The sequence below is a fragment of the Lycium ferocissimum genome, chromosome 9, assembly GCF_029784015.1.
Source record: "Lycium ferocissimum isolate CSIRO_LF1 chromosome 9, AGI_CSIRO_Lferr_CH_V1, whole genome shotgun sequence".
NCBI lineage: Eukaryota > Viridiplantae > Streptophyta > Magnoliopsida > Solanales > Solanaceae > Lycium > Lycium ferocissimum.
In genome coordinates this window covers 28,725,155-28,746,260 of record NC_081350.1, presented here as the reverse complement: position 1 = coordinate 28,746,260, position 21,106 = coordinate 28,725,155, and the positions used below count along the sequence as shown (strand labels likewise).

Below are 21,106 nucleotides of genomic sequence, written 5' to 3'. Positions count from 1 at the left end.
CATAAACTAAAAACACCCCTCTTCAGAAAACCCATACGTAGTATATATGTTAAAAAAACAAGAAAATCCATAAGAATGCATAAAGGTTACGTACCCATAAGAAAACAAAGAAAAAAAGAAGAAGAAGAAGATACCTAAGAACAGTAGAACACCCTCCTTAAAACCCCATAGTATACAAAAACGAAAACCAAGATATCTTTCAAGAACACAGATAGGATAAACATATAGTCACGTTTTACATTATACATTAATGTACCCATCCTTAAAACACAAGAAAATACATCAAGAACACAGACACAAAGAAAGAGATATTAGAGAGAGGAAAAACCTTAAAAAAACAACTCTTGTTATATTCTGAGAGAAATTTTTTGACTTGCATATGTAAAGATGTGTATGTATATTAGTAGTATATGTATATGGGGTAGTAGGGGTAGCAACAGATAGCCTATTTTCATATATGCCTCTGCAGCTGCTCTGTTGCCAGTCCTAGAACTAGTATAGAGAAACAATGAGCCCCACCTCTACGTGTCCTTTTTCATATATGCTTCTTTCTTGCAACTCTCCTAATTTCACTCCCTTTAACCTCTTTAATTATTTATTTATACTCTATTAATGTACTACTTTTATGGAACTAATTAATTTGATCCCTAATACAGTAATTTTTTTTAAGGATTTATGTGATGTTGATATGGCAATGCTTCCTTATTATACATAAATTATACGTTAATTATATATTTATTATACACATATTATACAATAATGATATGATATATTTTTTTACATATACAATAGTGATACATATTATATACCACAATGATACGGTTTCTATGATACATTTTTATACGTATGATACACTTTCTATAGAGATATATTGGAATTATATATACACTTTCTAGACAAAAAATGATACATATTATATACAAAAAATATTATTTTCTATTCTATAATACACATTATATACAAAAATGATATATTATATACAAAAATGATACACACCTTTTTTATATTTTATTTTCTATACATTAGAGATAGTGTTTGCGTTAATTTTTATACACAAATGATACATATTATATACAAAAATCTCCTCGTAGTTTTTTGGGATATTTCTTACTAAATATACACATATTATACATATTTTGGATGTTTAACCTTTATTTAAATTTTTTTTGAAAAAATAGCAAAACAAAAATTTAATTGTCAAAATTATAAAAAAAAAAAATATGAATATAGTAAGTTGTCACATAATTATCAAAATTAGCAAGGCAACTCACAAAAAGTTGGTTAACTACTTATGGTTAATAAATTAATGTTATATGAACAAGATATGAGCCATTATTTAAAAAATTAACATCATTTAAATAGATAATGAGTCTGCTTATTATGACTTTTAAGCTATTTTAGTTTAACAACATTTAAATTTAACTTTCTTAATGATATTTGCCTACCAAACAAGGAGAAAAGCAAATCGAAAAAAAAAAAAAAGAGTAGTACGACTAAAAAGTGTTATTGGTATTCTCATAATAATAATGTCAAAAAATATAAAGCAAAATATAAGTTGAATACTAATTGGTTGAAAATAAAACAAAACTTTAACTCTTAAATGGGTACACAAAAATTATCAGATCTTGAATAAACTATTCGAAATCAGGCTACTCCAAGAGTTGTAATTAGTTACATAATCTGGAAGATAAATATGGAAAAGATAATTTGGTGAGATGATTGGCTAAAATGTGGTCCTTTAGAAAATGTGACGTAAAATAGCTCGAAATCACATGAAGTATTAGGGGAAGTTCATCCAAAAATGATTAATGAACACATGGAATCTTCTAAGGCCCAATATATCAATAGGTCATGCAACTAATCCTTGAGAGTGTTTTCGAACTTCCTTGAGAGTGTTTTCGAAATTCCAATTTTGGAACTAATGGGATACTCCTCTGGTTCAAAAAGTATGTTAATAAAAATATTTTTGAGAAAAATACACTTATTTTTTTAAAAGCTAAATAAAATTTATTTTTTCAATAAATACTTTTTTTTTTTTCCAAAAAAGTGAGTTGATTTTAGAAACTTGGCTAAGTTTTTAGAAAAAATATAAATGTTTTTAAAAACAAGTAATTGGACAAAACTATCTCTTTTAAATAAATATATCAAAAAATATCTTTTCTTGAAAAATAAGATTAATTTTTTTAAAAGCCACTTTATTAACTAAAAATTGTGAGTATTGAAAAAAAGTTTTTCACTATATATTAATATGGTCAAATACTTTTATTATTAAAAATAATATAATAATATAATAAATTTTGGAATGGGTGCACTTGAAATGAATCATTTGAAAAAGCCACTTCAAACGAAAGATATTCCCTCTTTTTTTTTTGAAAAAGAGCGGTCTTTCTTGAAATAAGTAATTGGACTAAACTATCCCTTTTGTTTTCCACCCTTCGTCGGCTAAGTATTAGATTTGATCACTTTGACAAACACTTAATAAGGGTGAATAGTGAAAAAATAATTTTAATTAACTTTTTGATTAGTGGCTAAGTAGTTACTATTTTTGAAAAAAAAGAAAAAAAAAAAAACCTGACACTCTTTTTGAACCAAAAAAAAAAAAAAATTTGACACTTTTTTTTTTTAACCGGAGAAAATATCTTTGTTCTTCTTCTGAAAATTGTTTTTTCTTTGGTTCCTCAATTATGCATAAATCATAATTTTGGTCCTCAACTCCTCATGATATTTGATTAAGCATATTTAATTTCTTTTTGAGATGATTATGTTTTTGCAAATGTCTCGTCTCACCTTGAACCTCAAAACCCAAATCCGTTCTCACTTCTCTTGGATCTCTTTTTTGTCTTCTAAATTATACATTCGTCTCATTTTAACGGGTATATAACTAGTTAATGAAATCGTGTTTGACATGGTCGGACGTTTCCTTTCTTTCTTTTTATCATAAACTAATGGAGTTGATATAGAAGATATGAAAAAAAATTATTGTACCTAAAGATAAAAATAAATCTATTATGTGAGACGTATGTATGAAGAAAAAAAATCATTGTATATAAATATAATAATAAAGTATTGATTACCTCTCTGTAGTTTAATGATGATGCGGTTCTCAAAGAACAATCCTCTCAATTGGGGAAGAAAAGTTGGACCCTCTTTTTATAGAAAAACGAATTTATGTAATTTGAGTTTTCTAGACTTCCCTTTCTATTTAAATTTAAATAACGTTGTTCATAAATTTCTTCCTATTCAAATGTCATTCACAAAATATTGATAATTTTGTAAATAATAAGATTATTGAAAAAACTAGGGGTGTCAGTGATTTTCTAAAAGCTGACTGAACCAATCTAAACTGAATCCATTATTATATTTCCTTTAATAAAATCATAATTTTTTATATAAAAATCTATATACAACCGATAATTAAGGTAGGTTCTTAATTTTATAAAACTAAATCGAAAGGTACCAAACCATATCGAATAATTTATGTGTAAAATATATTTTATATATTAAGTTCAAAATAACAAATCATTAAATTTTTCGCCTTGGCCTAGGTGACGGAAACAACAACAATAGGTAATTATCACCCAAATTCTCTAATTTTAATCCTATATATTTGCTAACTCCTATTGAAACTAAAATCGTTCAAGCATCTTGAGTAGGCAAGTCACAAGGTATTCGAATGATCTTAATTAACAAGCTAGATGGTATTGAATATTTTACTAGTGTGATTTAGATTTCTATCTTTGCTCAATTTGATTTGCACAATTATAAAACGGTGGGATGAATCTATCTTTTCGACTTTTCTCATGTACCCTTTATTCATCATCTTTTAAACATTAAGTAGGCGTTTGGACATGCGGTTTGAAATCATTTGAAATCACGAAATGATTTGGAATGTATTTCATCTCATGGTTTGGAAGGCATGGTTTCATCTCCATGGTTTCAAAAATTTTAAATATAAAACTTGACCCATAAGTTTATATTTTATAAAAAAAAAAAGACCCATAAGATGGTAAATATTTTTAACAATTACTCCCACCAACCATTTACCAATCTCATTAACTTCCACCAACCTTTATTTATGTCTACCATGTGGGAGGATTATATTAAAGAGTAGTTAAATTACAATTCATGTTAAATTTTCATTTTTATTGAACTAAAGTTTGACCAATTGATTTGTATTTTTTAGAAAGGCCTTCTAGTAGCGTATTAATTTTGTTATGAACTATGACTTACTCATTTGGTAAGATTGTATAAGAATCGAGAATGTTTTGATAGTATTCACAACTTGTGGGTTTTTATGTTTATAAGAGAAGATACAACTTAAGATATCCAAATTACATGTCCAAACATGATTTCAAACCATGTCCAAACGGCTCCTAAAATTGTCTAGAGAGTTTTTGCGTCCAATGCAAGTATGCGTGGAACCGTGTTCTAATTTATACTAGTGGCTCTCGGTTTAAAAAATATCAAAAATTAACCGAATAGTATTTATATAAAAAAAAACTGAGATGATTGGGATAATTTCAAGAAGTGTTATTTTGGTTATACAAAATAAAATAATTAAAATTTGATATAGTTTAATTTTCATAAACTAACTGGCTGAACCGAACTATTGACGGGCCTAGAAAAAACTACAAATTGTCTCCCTTTAAATTTATATATTTGAACGAGAAAATTTTAGACATCAAAATTATTATCGTAAGCTTTTCTAATGCACGAGTAGACAGTGAGTAAAATAGATAAACCATTTTATAATATCACACCAAAAGTGTCTATTTATGCTCATCTTTCTATTTTATTTTCACTTTGTAAAGAAAAAGAAATACTTGAACTTAGTATGAGCAAGATTTTGACTAAATTACATAAGAACTAGAAAATATTATGTTCCATTTTATAATATAAGCGACGTATCCACATTTTAGACTTATTATAACAGTATTTATAGTACTTTACTCTAATCTAAATATCAAAATTAAATTCGGATAACTCATTTTTCACTCTTTTCAACAACTTCATTCTTCTTATTTTGCTAATTTGCCAATTTGAAAACGCTATTGCAATATTATCCAAAAATATTCAGTAGCGTTTATCTATTTTTACTTTTTGCAAAATAATTATATCAAATTAAAATGTGACAATATGAATTAGGATATTGCAACTATATATGTAGAATAGTGTTGCATTTCAAAGTTTTTTTTTTTTTTTTTGGTTAAATCATTTTAAACTTGACGCAAGCAGAAAAGAAAGTAAAAAAAAAAAATAAAAAAAAAATGGACAGATCCGCTAATTGGGCCGGCCATGGTCACGGGCTCACCGCTAATTGATTTGTGATTTTGGGGCTGGGGGGGGGGGGTGCAATTTAAAAAATAACCATTTGTACCACTACTATTTGAAAAAGGCCACATGCTTAAAATTAATTATTCCCTCCATCCCAATTATAGTGTTTTACTTTCTTTTTTGATTTGTTCCAAAAAAGTCTCTTTCTTTATTTAAGAAGTTTTCGAATTCCAACATTTACATGAGTTTAAAAACACAAGATTTAAAGGATTAAACACATCTTTAATTTAAGACCACATGATTAAAAATCTCTCTTTATTTCTATAACTCCGTGCTCAATCAAACTAAGACACTTAAATTGGGACGGAGGGAGTATAATTTAATTATTTTTTCATTCGGGAATAATATTCAGATAAGAATATTCCCAACTTAAAAAAAAAATAAATTGACAGAGACTGTTTTTTCTAAAACTCCATGACATTGTTTATATTTACAACTTAAAACTCAAACAAAAATAATGTTGGCAAACATCCTCTTATCTTCTTGACAACATCGTACCTGATGGAGTACCAATCACCCATTCAATTTCTCACTAGTTACTTGCTCATGTGACAACTCGACATAATTTGAGGAATATCTCTATCAATGACTGAACTCGCTAGGAATTGATCTCGATCTTCTTGGCTATTTTTAAAATTGTGACAATGTGGATGAATTATTTCTAGTTAGAAAAAAGCCCGAAGTGAAGAGACAAAAAAGATCAAAAGGAAATTTGTAAATCCAATATAAAAAAGAGATGAGCAATGCACAACAAACTTTTGAGGTTGAATTATTTAAAAGTTGTTGTGTAGGTTCATTATTTGACACCATTTGTAGTGTAGGTTCATTATTTGACACCATTTGTACAACACACTTTTCATCATTTCATATCACTGATAACATAAATAAATATAGGAATTTATAATCAGATTAGGTTCCTTCTATCCTTTTTAGTTCTTCCAGTTCCAGATAAAAAAGTAGACTAGTGTTATCTTCATATGTCGGACAAATAATAATCTTAAGATAAAAAGTATATAATGTCTTGTTTGTTTCCCTTTCAACCTGCGAAGACAGAAAGAAGGTCAACAACCCCTAGATGCCCCGCCTCTCCTCCCGTTTATAGATGTGGTCGCCACACCCATAAACAAAGGACTCTCTGACACGACTTTGCAAGACAACCCTTAGACCGACCTGCTCTGATACCACTTTGTCACACCCCGATCTTACCAGGGTGTGATGGGCACCCAACTCCATATTCGGAGCCGAGCGAATCCACTGACGCTTATTACATACATAATTCCTCTGGGCCTTTAAACCAAATAATAATGAAAAACATAATACAACTTTCAGAAATATTTTTTTCGTCTTGTCAAACTAAACAAAATCTGTAATCATGTAGAACTTATATCATAATACAAGATGACACATCGGCCGATGGAGCCGCCTCAGAACTGACACTCTATACCCACGACTCTGTCTGCAAAGTCTCTAACTTCGTACAAGACATCGTAGCATAATATTCTAACTCGGCAACACTCCGGGGCAAATGGAGCTTGCCAACTCCGCTGGAACATCTTCCACTCATCTGGGTGTACCTGCATGGCATGAAACGCAGCCCCCGAAGAACAGGGGGTCAGTACGAGCAATGTACTGAGTATGTAAGGCATGAATAGTGACATAGTAAGAAATACCAAACATGGAGAATAGTATAATGAACGTATGGAGATAAAGTAATATAAAGAGATCAACCTGTGCCCCTGAATACCCTTTTCAAAGTGCATGTCGTGCATGCTCAACTTTTCAGGAACTTTTCCATACATGTCCATACGTATATAGTATCTCAGTAATATACATATATAGCGTCTTACATAGTGTTATCTTACCCGGCCCTTTCGGGACTCGGTAGCGTCTTTCATGGTGCCATCTTACCCGGCCCTTTCGGGACTCGGTACCATCTTACCCGGCCCTTGCGGGACTCGGTGCTGTCTTACCCGGCCTTTGCGGGACTCGGTATCATCTTACCCAACTGATCAGTGGGATGCAATGCATACATACTTACATACATGTACACACATATATAGATAAAAAAAATGCATGAATGAAATCAACATCATCATTAGCATTATCATTATCGTCATATCTTTCCTTAGGATATCAACTATCTTAGGTGAAGTCAACAACGCCACAGGATTCTCGAGAATCATGAACTTAGGTAGTACTGAAAATAGAATCACTTCGCTATATCTCACCTCGGAGGAACGATTGTTATAAGATGAGACTATCAATGAAGGATACATTAAGAGAACGTAGAATAAGGTAACAAATCTCGTAAGGTGCCAAATCATATACTTATGCACATAGAACAAATGCTCCAGACTCGGTGGGTACGTACATAGATCGACACTTGAAGGTTCAGAAACAAGTTTCAGACCAATCCGATTTAGTATAAGAAAGTTATGAACGTTTGAAGTACAGAACCTTTCACGAACATTTCCGAAGCCATTCTTTTGGAAAATCATTCTTATCATAGTCTTCATAAAATATTCTCATTCTTAATATCATCATTGTCATTGTAACACATACCCATCGTTATTGTTATAAGAGCTTACAAGATCATAAACCTCTAGTTTGGAAAATACATATGGACATCTTGGAAAATATTACAAGTTATCGGGAGGAAAATCATGCCTTAAAATTATAAACATTTAACTTTTAAAAACAAAGCAGTTATGAAAACATTTATGAAATCGTAACATCGGAATCATGCTTTTGAAAGAAAGGGACAAGCCTTAACATACCTGGTCTATGTCCTATTAGCTACGCTTAGTTGTCCAAGCTCGCTATCGCTAATCTACATCCAAGGAGATCGATGCAATCATTAGATTCGCCACCATATACTTGTCTTAATCCTTCACATAAATTCACTTATGATCTGCCGAAATTTCGGCAGCATCTCTCCCGTAAATACACCATCCCCGAGGATTCAACTCGGCTAAAAATACAACAACAAACCCGAGAATTTAACTCGGCCAAAATATCAACAACAATACCAATAATTATTCTAACAATATCAACCATCAATTCAAGACGCATTCTATCATTAACGACCTTTGTCATCCAATTCAACGACATTTCATTCATATTCAATCTAACTACGACAATACATTTCTTTCTTCCAAATTTATCAATGACACCAATAATCCATCCATTTACAACATTATTTCCATAAATTCAAGGAACTATGTTAGAATCACTTTAGGTTCTAATCAAAGCCCGCAACCAATTACAACTTCGATATGAGTCATCAAACCTTCATTTTCATCACACATTCCATAACAACAACAATTAAAATACTAAGTAAAATGAGTCCATTCCTTCCACATCAAAACAGCCCATTCTTCGGCCACAACACCCACATACATGCTTTCATGAACTTTCATCAATTTCTATATATCACAACATGTACAAAACATGCACAACCACAACAACCAAATTGCTAAATAAAATCAATTCATTTGTTCTACACAACACACTATATTCGGCCACAACTTCAACATGCATATTCTCATCCGTTTCTATACCTTACATTTCAACAACAACAACAACCAACATGCTACATAAAGTTAACTCATCACTTCAATACCATACAACACATATACGGCCAAATATGGCATGTACACGACCATACACCAACACACATATTTTCATATATTTCATCCATTTCTACATTCTACGACATTCACAATCATCCATAACATATAAAAGAAGTTAAACTCTTACCTTTCCACTTAGCTTCCTTGTGGCTAGAATTTGTAACTCACAAAAATAGATGTTCTACTTGCTCCAATGACCACTTCACCTTGCTAGGGACCTTCCAATTAGTAGAAAATAATTTTTGAGCAAACTTTTTTTTTCAAGGTTCTTGCTTTTCCCAAGCTTGGCCGAACCTAGCTCCCTTCTTTTTTTTTTTTTTTCCTCTCTCCAACTTCTTATGTTGTAAAAAAATAATGAACCCTCTAGATGACTTATTCTTGCTAACATATATATATATATAGCTCCCTTAAACATGTGAGGGGCACATGTCCCCTTTCTTGAAACTCCTTTAATATTAAAAAAAATAAGATGACTAATTGTTCCCTTTTTCTAGAATTTTCTTCCTTTTTCTTTAAATTAAAAGATGACTTATAAGCCTTGGTCCATACATATAATCACATGGCCATAAAATAATGGGACCCACATACATATACACACACTCCACACGGCCAAATGGCCCTTTTCAAGAATTTTCAAGACTTTTTGTGAAGTTCCCATTTTACCCCTAGCCTTCCACAATATTTCCATGAACTCCTTTGTGAATTTTTTTTTCTTTTTACCCTTAAACTTTCTCGATATTTCCATACTAATAATATTCGCAACCAACTTGTACATTAAAATAATTTTTGGGACATAGTCTTGTCCTTAACTTCTCACCATTATCTCGCAATATCCGAACGTACGAAATACGGGCTATAACAATTTTAACAGCTTAACCCCGATCTTTACGGGAATCTTTATCAAGTCTCTGAAGACAACCAGAGACATCACATGGCTACACAGCCTCATCTGCATTAGCCAAACGGCTACACTTTTACTTTACTCTCTATATTATTACTTTACTTTATCATCCACTTTACCTACTTTAATGACTTTACCTTAAATTCCACAGACATTATTTACCATCAAGTCTTGGAAGACAGCCGGAGACCTTATTACTATCAAATACAACTAGAACATTATTACATTTTCAGCATAAACATCACGCATTCATTCAAGTCCCTGAAGACAACCAGAGACAACATTTGGCCACACCGCCTCATTATAGGCTACACGGCTTCATCTTCATTCTCACACTCATATTTACTTTACATTTTAATTTTACCTCAAATTTTATTACTGATTTTGACATGAATTTCAGTTTTTGACAGAAAGTACGACCCCCGTATAGAGACACAAAGACAACGTGAAACTTTATCTTACGCAGTGAACTGGAGCAAATTTGCTGAAGAGGAATATCAAACTCACAAGCAAGGGTCACGGATCTACTCTCGAACTCAACTCCGCCTGCGTCCACAAACACGTGATGCGTAGGTTAATGTTCTTTCATATCCACCGCTAAAACTCTACTCAAGCAACTCCTTTCACAATCTTGCAAGCCTTTTCTATATCCGGTCTCACCATAATTCAACACTGAGGCAAAAAGCATAGCTTCAGTATCGACCCGCTTCTTTCAAACTTCATACAGCTTGATTTTCACAAAACCCGAGATACGTAGGCAATTCGAAATGGGTTCGGCCGTAATTCCTTGCACCCCATAATATTTTCGAACACCAATTCTCCTAAACCCATATTTTCTCCAAATTTTTCCGAGTTCATATCCGTTTGTCAGAACAAAATTGGCTATTATGTCAATTTCGTTGCCCAAAAACTCTTACATCGTCTCCGGTCAACGAGGGGCATCTGTTGACACGCAATTTTGTCCTACCTTTTCTTCAATTAATTTATCTGTGTTTCTTGATCATTAATAAATTTGGACGATTTATTTCAAATTTAATTAACAAAACAATATGTTAATACTTTCAAATATTTATTACGTGGTTATTTATTTTAATAGGAAATTGTATTATATATTCGAAGGTGGTTAATCCTAGTCCAAATTATTAAGACGAAGATATCCACATAAATTAATTAAGGGAGGAAAAGGGCCTAAAATTCGGATAATGACCAGCCAAATTAATGGTCCAAACACCCTTCACTACCCGGCCATCCCATTAGCTTCTCTACCCGATCCAGCCCATTACCCCCTTTGACCCGTCCGGCCCATTTGTTTATCAGCTGAAACCTAAACCTAAAAACCCACACCAGCCGCGCCTCCCTCCTTCTCCTTCTCTCTCATACGCTCCTCTTCGACCACTCTCTTTCTCTCTTCCATTTCCAGCAAGAATCCAAACCCCTTTCAACAATGGCAGATTTATGCCACTCTAGTTTCGTGCAATACGCATAGCTCCTGTCGTCTTCTTCATCTCTCCTTTCACCATTTTGGTTACAAAACACCCACCCTTTTCAACCATAGCAGAGAAAAGCACCCCATTTTCGTGCAATCTGCTTACCCCTCTTCCTTTCCTCTCCATTCCCATTTTTAGCAAAGCCCTAATCGCCTTTCGCCATTCCAGGTCTGTTCGCCCACTTTCGTGCAAGCTTTGTTTTGGACCCTTATGTGAATAACGATACCAAAGACGAATCTCCACTTTTTCAGCCATGTCTGAGCTGAATCACGTGACTACCTACTCAAAAACACCTTCAACATTCAATTCGAACGGTCCATTTTGGATTCGATTCGGATCCGATACCAGAAAATCTCCACCCGTGACTTTTCTTTTTCTACAAATTTTGAATTCAAAAGTCTGAAAAACCCTAGCCTTTTACCTATAAATATGATCTTAAATCCATAGCCGAGGGGGGTTCTTTTTTGGGGGAAGCAATTCCAATTCCCTGAAAGGTATCCTGCATGTTTTGAGAGATAAAAGTATAGTATAATAATCGAATTTGAGGTTTGCTGGTTTGTGCGTTTTTGGTATTCTATATCAATTATAGGATGATATACTCAAATATACTTGAAGTATACAAATTGCGATGCCCACGGTATACCGAGATTCAGATATATTTAAGGTATACTGAGGTATACCAGTTCTAGTATGTCTTTCAGATTGTTTCTATGTTTCATATGAATGTGTATAAATGGAATATACTAGGTATACATAGTACGTATATGAGTTATTAATCTGTCCTCCTTTTGAATTCACATTATGCATGTTTAGTCTTATTTATAGGTTATATACTAATTCTTTTTCTTTTTGTTTTATGCATGATTATCGTATACGAGTTCCTCGGATTCGTCTTCTCCCGCATTTTGGCGTTGGGCCAAAAGCCCAACATGACCTCCTCCATATCAGTCCTGTCCGCAGCCACATAAGAAAGTAAAAATCTGGGCTGAAGCCCAACAGGCGATGAATATTAAGGCTGCTGGGCCGAAGCCTAACAGTCAACAGACCGCAGCAGTCCGAGAAAGTGGGCTGAGCCCACTTCCATTATATCCACTCCTCCATTTTTTTTTGTTTTGTGTGCATTTAATGTGTATTGTATGATTAACATCTTTTGTTTGTTAATTTAGATAAACCTTAGTGACATTAAGAGTTTTAGTTTAGTAATGGGTAGTTAATTCCAAAAATTACATTCACTTCCATTTTCTAAACTATTTATAGTATCTATAACATTTATTGGAGTAATTGATTTTCAAATAGTATGACTACATATTTTGAGTTAAAAGAATCAAGATTCACTTTTGATATCTTAGAAATTTGAAACTTCATAAATTTTACACTAACGTTAGTTTATTTTGAGAAACAAAAGATTCTATGGATAACTTCTTCACTTTAGCTCTTTTTTCGACATTTGAAACATATATTTGATAAAACAACCTTTACATAATTTATATTAAACTAATAGTCTTTTCTATAAAAATTTTAAACTTTACCGGTATTAATCTTACAATAACGCTTTTAAATTTGTTAGTCGGTATAACCTACTACACGTAAACGTGAGACATTACGCTTCTTTCAGTTTATTTATAACTAAGCTTTTATGCACATCATTATTTTCTACAAGTTTTATTTAAAATAACATGTTTATATCATAACCTTGGCGATACTTATGAAATATTTTCTTAAATATTATAAAATATTACATCTACATTTTTAGCCTAATTAAATTTGAGTCCGGTCGGTTAACCATTATTAAATGGATCTTAGAGGATGCCTAATACCTTCTCTCTAGGTTAGTTGAACCCTTACTCAGATCTTTCGGTTTCGTAGACTTTAAAATAAAATTAACTTTAGAAATAACTTTAAATAAACTTTAGGTGCCCTAATTCACCGTAAATAATTAGGTGGCGACTCCCTTACTTTAATTAACCCCGAAATTACCCGGATGTTGTAAACTATTTTGATCCCGGTTAAAATAGGGTATAACAGCTTGGCGACTCCGCTGGGGACTCACTTAGGTTCTAACCATAACGGATTTAGTTTAAATAGGCTTTGTGTGTTTGTTAATTACTTTATTTGTTATTAACTGTTTTTACATGCTATTAATTATTTGTTTGATATAAACTGTTTACGTGTTACTGCTTTGATAAACTATCATCCCGTATCATTTTCCTCCACTCCTCGAAAATTCACACACTTAAAGCGGTTTCGCGGTTCGCGGCCGTGCACTACAAAATCACCCTTTAGTTGGATTAATCTTATGGATTTAGTCGATCGGCGGTGCAGTCGACAGCCACGGACTTTCCACTCCCAAGTTGTCTACGGGAACTTTGTGTCATAGGAAGCCAACTCTTAGTCAGTCTAAGATAGAGCTAAACCAACACCCTTTATTAAGAGCATACATTTCATGACCTAGGAGGTTTAATACCCTTGGTGTATTAAGCCCATTAGATGACTTTACCCAAACGTCCAAGTGGGTCCACGACCCCGAGCGACACTAATCATACTTTATGTGCATGTTTGAAGGTTAATTGTGCCTAAATATTGACTATTTGCTTTAACTAATTAAACTTTAGGAGGACTAACGTTCTATGACAGGTATGGATTTTGCATTGGAGTACAACAAATGACGAAGATCGAAGACATCACAAATGGAGCTGGAAGTTAGATATAGGAAATTGCATTTACTTTACTTAGATTAGGAAAACTTTATCTTGTATTCATTTGGTATGTAACAAATACTACATTACTTTGTACTTTATTTTGGGGAAATAGACTTGGTTTAATTAATCAAAAGCAATGGGATGACGTATTATGGCACACTTTACCCTTCAAATAAACGTTAGGCCTACCTCTGGCACAAAGAGGTCACATGCATGTTAGGACGCGTCATTGTTTGATATACTTGTTTACATTTGTTTGACAACTTGTTTGACTTTATTTGATGAATTATTTGTTACATGACTTACTTGACTCTACGTGATCATGACTTTACCTAGATAGTTTAATAAGACTAACATCATTTGCACTTTATGTTTCTTTTTATGTTTATTCCCAAAGAGTTGATTCGTGTTGACACTCGAGCTGGCCGACCATCCTTACCGCACAAGGTCAAAAACGTCATCATTATCTCGACGTAGCTGGGCCATGCAAGGAAAAGAAATTATTATGTCTGATCCGGCTGTATCTATTTCAACTGGTTTGGAAAACATCGTGATCTCTAACGATCCTCCCGAGACTTCTGAACATAGAAATACTATGCAACATGATGAACATATCGCCCGCTTGACTCAAGCTACGTGGCGAACTAAATCGGGTTAGGGACCTGACCAACTTATCCGTTACACTCCAAAGTCCACCTCCTGAACCCAGAACTGTGGCACGGAACCCACCTCGTTTACCATCGCTCGAATCCCAAGTCCCTGAACATTTTTCTCCACAAAATGATGCACCCACCAACAACAACTTTCCTCCACCAAATCCATCATCCGTCTATACTCCTCCACAGAGTCAACCACCCACCTTACCTATACTCCTCTACAAAGTCAACCACCCACCTACACTACCTATACTACTCCTAATCCACCACCCATCAACCCACCAGGTCAATCGTTAGTTCACACTCCGTATATTCCGTTACCTACCAACACTAATCCTCCACCTGCAACTACTCCTCTAAACTCACCAAACCAACTACCTACAAACATCGCTTACAACACACCACCTCCAGTCCAAAACACTCTCACTGTCCAAACTTATCCAACCCAGCATATACAAGGGGCACATTTCGCCACTCCTAACACGTAATATGTTCCTGCGGTACGCGGCTTTAAACACAAGCCTATCTAACCCGATAGCAGTCGAGGTTCCGGCCGATAGAGATCAATACGAGGAAATGGAGAAAGAGGCAAAAGCGAGCGGATGATATGTTGTTAAAGAGATCGCAGTCTCGAAGAGAGCAATGAGAAACCTTGAGTTGCTAGGGGGAACTAAGAGTGTAGAATACGAGGGATCTGTGTGTTCGGCCCCGACGTCGATTTGCCGTAGGCTACAAACCCCGAAATTTGATACTTTCATAGGACGGGGCGACCTCATACACATTTAAGGGCTTATTGTGACAAATTGGTTGGAAGCGGTAGAGACCGAATATAAAGATGAAGCTATTCATAAGAAACATCCGGTGAAGCCGCCTTGGTATACTCAACAAGATGTCCCTTGGTGGCGTGGTTGGATGTATGGCGAACTTTATGGATCGATTCGGTTTGAATCGACATCACACTAGATAGAGTCTACATGACCAAGTTAACCAAGAAGTCAACTGAGTCATTCCGTGAGTCTACATGACCCTCCCGAGACGTTTTTTTTTTTTACTTTCTTATTGACTAATTTTCCTTTTCAGTCTAATCTTTGACATTTTTAACTTTCATATCTTTTTTAGCAGATTTTTATTAGGAAATTTGGAAACTGAAAAAAGAGTCTCATTTTTAGAATATGCGATTTGTTTTTAATTTGCAACAAAAGAAAGAAAATTTTTCAAAAAATACGTTCTATCTATTTTCGTTAATTCCCAAGTTAAAGATTGTAATAAATCAGTATCGAGAACTGAGTCTTTTTAATTTTGCTTTTTTTTTTAATTAGGATTAGTATTTTTATCAAAATAAAAAAAATCTAACCAACGATAGCCCGCCACTTGGCAAAATTCCACCCTATCCACAAAAAAAAAAAAAAAAATTCCAAGGGAAGGGAATATTCATTTCATCCTTCCCAAGATATTTTTATTCATATGGCCGTTTTGGAAAAGGAAAAAATGAATGACACACTCAAAAACCCTAAACTAGACACCCAAGTGGGAATAGCCATTAACATTAACTAGTAAAAGAAACTAAAGAGAAAAGAAAGGAAAATGCAGGTTTTCATTCAACATGAAGTTCACAAAGAGAATACAAGGCATATTTAAGGGGAATCGTGCACTAATAAACTGCAGACGACGGCCACCTTTAGGGGCTGAGTAGTAATATAAAAAGAGTAATATGAAAACTAATAAGGGAAATGTACAATTTAGAAAACTTGCAGCAACGTGTAATGTTAAACACGTTAGCCGGTCCATCCACAATCGCAACATAGAGAAACCTAGAACTAGAAAGAGGGACCTGCCAAAAAAAAATCAGCAAAGGGCAAAAGGCATAAACAAAAGAAGGCAGCTACACATACACATCATCCTGGTTCGAGGGTCATTTTCATTGCTGTTCCGTTTTCTCTGTATCAGAAGAATTTATTGGAGTGTTGGCTTGTTGATGAATTCTCCTGGTTAGTTTGTGGTGATTAACTGTTTCATTATGTATAGGGGGATGTTGCAGTAGTGAATTTATGGTTTATGCTTATCATTAGACCCTACGTTGTTGAGTTGTAAATAAGATGATTTGGGTTCCAATGGATTTTAAAAGTGTATTTGCGCATTATTGATCTGAAGATGACGTTTTATCTTATATTCTTGAATATTTTAGGAAAAGAAATATCTGTGTGGTGATTGATAATCCAAAATGGAGAAGCTATCATGGCAATTCTTGAACAAGTATTTGAATCAAATGTAATGGTTCGTTTCTGAAATTTCTGCACTGCCATAGGTATGTTAAAAAGGCCGAAACTTTTGATTCACATGCGTGAAGAGCTAGTAGGATCTCTGTATAAGAACACTACTTTTGCATTTTGTACTTGTGTGACTGATGACAAGTGTGGTAATAATGCTAAAGACAGGGACGATGGGTCGGAGTCTGAGAATGAATGGGAAAGATTACTTGAGCCTTTTGACTTCAAACAACTCCAAACATCACTTAATAAAATTACCCCGTATCAGCTCAATAAGTTATTGGCGCTACCTTTGGATGTACCAACATCGTTGGAGCTATTCCACTGGGCCGGTAGCCAGACAAGCTATTGCCACTCATTTTATGTCTACTATACTTTGATTGACAAACTTGGCGCTGCCAAGGAATTTAAGATTATAGATCAATTATTATCACAGATGAAAGACGAAGGGGTAGTTTTCAAAGAGTCCCTCTTTATTATGATAATGAGGCATTACGGAAGAGCTGGTTTACCAGGGCAAGCAACTAGAATACTATTGGATATGTGGAATACTTTCTCTTGTGAACCCACATTTAAGTCATACAATCAAGTGTTGGATATTCTGTTGGCTGGAAATTGTCCAAAAGTTGCTCCAAATGTATTTTATGAAATGTTGGGGAAAGGTATTTCTCCTTCTGTATTCACTTTTGCTCGAGTGATACAAGCATTTTGTATAGTCAATGAGGTAGACTCTGCTTGTTCACTTCTTAGAGACATGACAAAACATGGGTGTGTACCAAATTCGGTAATTTACCAGATTCTTATTCATGCACTTTCAAAGTCTAATCGGGTAAATGATGCATTGAAACTTTTGGAGGAGATGTTTCTTATGGGTTGCATACCCGACGTCAATACTTTCAATGACATTATCCATGGGCTTTGTCGAGCTGATAGGATTCATGAGGCCGCAAAACTGGTTGATCGGATGCTTCTTCGAGGTTTCACCCCCGATGCTATAACTTATGGCTTTCTGATGCATGCTTTATGTCGAACAGGGAGAGTTGATGAAGCACAGGTTCTGCTCAATAAAGCACCTGAACATAATAATGTCCTCTTTAATACGTTGATCAATGGCTATGTGACTAATGGACGGTTTGATGAAGCAAAATCCATTCTGAATGAGAACATGTTGATTAAAGGTTATCAACCAGATGTTTATACATACAACATTTTGATTCGAGGTCTTTGTAAGAAGGGAATTTTGTCATCGGCTCATGAAGTTGTTAACAAAATGTCATCCAAAGGTTGCAAGCCAAATGCGATCACGTACACAAACTTGATTGATGGCTTCTCCAAGGCTGGCCGTCTACAGGAAGCTTATGACCTTGTCACTGAGATGTCAGCAAAAAGTCTCAGCCTAAATATAGTGGGTTATAACTCTCTTATATCAGCTTTGAGTAAACAAGGAATGATCCAACAGGCGTTAGAAATTTTTGGCGATATGTCGAGCAACGGATGTAAACCAGACATTTTTACATTCAATGCTTTGATTTTAGGCTTTTGCAAGGTTGACAAGATGGATGAAGCGTTGGGGACATACCGAGATATGTTCCTGGAAGGAGTTATTGCGAATACAGTTACATACAACACGTTGATTCATGCTTTCTTGAGGAAAGGTAAAACCCAAGAGGCGCTTAAGCTTGTAAATGATATGTTATTCAGAGGATGTCCCCTTGATGAAATCACATACAATGGCCTCGTAAAAACACTTTGCAACGATGGAGCAGTTGAGAGAGCATTAGGACTTTTTGAAGAAATGATGAGAAAGGGAACAAAACCTAATCATGTAACGTGCAACATCTTGATCAACGGCTTTTGTAGAATAGGTAAGGTTCAAAATGCCCTTGAGTTTCTCAGAGACCTGGTACATCGTGGATTGACTCCTGATATAGTCACATACAACAGTCTAATAAATGGCCTTTGTAAGACTGGTCGAATTCGAGAAGCTCAGAACCTCTTTGAAAAATTAGAACTTGAAGGAGTTTGTCCTGATACTATCACTTATAACACCTTGATTTCTTCCTATTGTAAAATGCGCATGCTTGATGATGCTTATACCCTGTTTACTAGAGGCATAGCTGTTGGTTTCATTCCCAATAATGTCACATGGTACATACTAGTCAGAAATTTTGTTCGAAAGAGTTATGTTTCAGTAACTACTTTGACATAGATTAGTCAGTATGAGCAAAAATTGACACTTGGCTTGGCACATTTGCTGGAGCCTCTTTTGAGTATGATTTTATGTGTTGTTTTTTTTTTTTTCTTTTTCTTGTTCCTTTTTTGTCCGTTAGAAAGAACAGACAACATATTTCAGTAATTGTCTTGTGATCAAGCATCTTTATGATATCAAATAGACAACCATGACATTTTACGTTATATGCTCGCCTCTTCTTCTCTTTCTTTTTCTTTGTGGGCAGGGGAGGGGGGTGTTTTTCATGGTTCAGCTAATAAATGATGCTTGTGATTCACTGTCCTTTTGCAACAGACTTTTGGACCAAGTTCCTAGCCCTTTTTGGTATAAACTGGTCTATGCCCTTCAATATCAGAGATGCTTACACTAGTTGGAGCTCTATGAAAGTTAGAAAATCCATCAGGAAAATCTGGATCATGACCCCAGCCTGCATTTTTAAGAAACAGGAGATGTTTCGATGGGGTTTCAACTCCAACTTGTAAGCTTAAGGCTTGTTGTTCGGTTAACCTTTATTGTTGGCCCAACTTTCCCCTGTAAATAACTTAGATCACTACCTGGATCTTGTCAGCTCCTTAGCTCTATAAGTTTTTTGTATTTTACTGAGCTGACAAATCCCCCTTTTGTTTCTTTGCATCTACTGGATGCCTTAATGAAATCTAATTACTTCATAAAAAAAAGGATGCTTGTGATTCGTATCTTCGAGGCCCAGTAATAGAATAATCATTGTGATTTTGTTATCGCTACCATTGTCTAACTGATATGAAGCAAGCCAAGGATAACCATTGGGGTAAACTAGAGCAATTATTTCTGCCTTGATTCGTGGCGTTACGAAAGAATGCAGACTTTTCCTCGTGCTGAAATAAACAGTCACCAGAATATCCTACTCCACTTCTATCGTACTGTCTGCATGGATGGCTGTATTTGTGCACAAAGTTTGACTTCTATACTATTTTATTTTTGTTTTGTTGTACACTGCCAAATATGGGAAGTTCACCACACATTACATGAGCTCCAAATGTATCTCTTAAATAAATTTGTTTAGATGCTAGATGCATTATCTTTTAGCTTGTACTTCGGTTCCACAAGTACTTTCGTGTTGTTGCTTTGTCTCTACAACTGTTGAATTTGATTCTTTCTTTTTTTCTTGTGAACTTTGTTTACGATCTTGTAAAGTCGTCTCCGAGCAAATGGATGAAAAAGATTCTCCTTGTTCCTCTCTCTTTCTGGTGCTGCAATGTTGCAGACTTGCCGCCGTTGGTACAAGCATTGATATGAACTTGAAACAGGCTTGAAAAAAGTAATCTATCCAGATTTTTCAGTTACCAATTCATACTGACTATTGTGAATCATATGTGATAGTTGAGTTTCTAAGCTTGGATGCTAACAACTGATAATTTCATTTCTCCTTGGTTCAAACTGTCAACTGAAAATTTGACAAGTAAACTGTAGATGTAGAGTTACACACTGCTACGCTGCTTAAACCAATACTTTAGATCTTTTTGGTTCTACACATTTCGACTACTTCCTAATGTTATCACTCACAAAAGGTGTTAATCATGGGATTATTTCAGACATGGGTGTCAAATTAAATGGCTCTATTTTTTTAGTTATCAGTTGGGATGTATCAGATTGTGCCCAAAAAAAAAAAAAAAAAAAAAAAGTACAGAAACGTTTGGTCTACCCACGTGCCTGCATTTTCATCCAGGATTAGTGTTATGAGCAGTGGCGGAGCCAAGATTATCACTAAGGGGAGTTTAAAATAATTTACGCCTTTTAGGCGCATTCAACATATAGCATACACATTAAATAAAATCTTATCTATACAATATAATTTTTTGATAAATGAGTGTCAATTGACTTCCGTTGAATAAGGATAGCGCTGCCGCTGCTTGTGGACGGT

General features: G+C 34.4%; 1 protein-coding gene across 1 annotated transcript; it reads left to right on the top strand.

Moving 5' to 3' along the window:
• The first annotated feature begins 16,555 nt into the window (after nucleotides 1-16,555).
• Nucleotides 16,556-19,263, top strand: LOC132030165 (pentatricopeptide repeat-containing protein At5g64320, mitochondrial). The gene is made up of 2 exons (XM_059419676.1): nucleotides 16,556-16,705; nucleotides 16,895-19,263. Exon 2 carries the CDS (start codon nucleotides 17,017-17,019, stop codon nucleotides 19,183-19,185), a length of 2,169 nt encoding a protein of 722 aa, XP_059275659.1. The 5' UTR covers nucleotides 16,556-16,705; nucleotides 16,895-17,016; the 3' UTR covers nucleotides 19,186-19,263.
• The last annotated feature ends 1,843 nt before the right edge of the window (nucleotides 19,264-21,106 follow it).

Bases quoted from the DNA above. Each gene is read 5' to 3' on its own strand.
- LOC132030165 (XM_059419676.1), top strand. From the start codon at position 17,017: ATGTTAAAAAGGCCGAAACTTTTGATTCACATGCGTGAAGAGCTAGTA.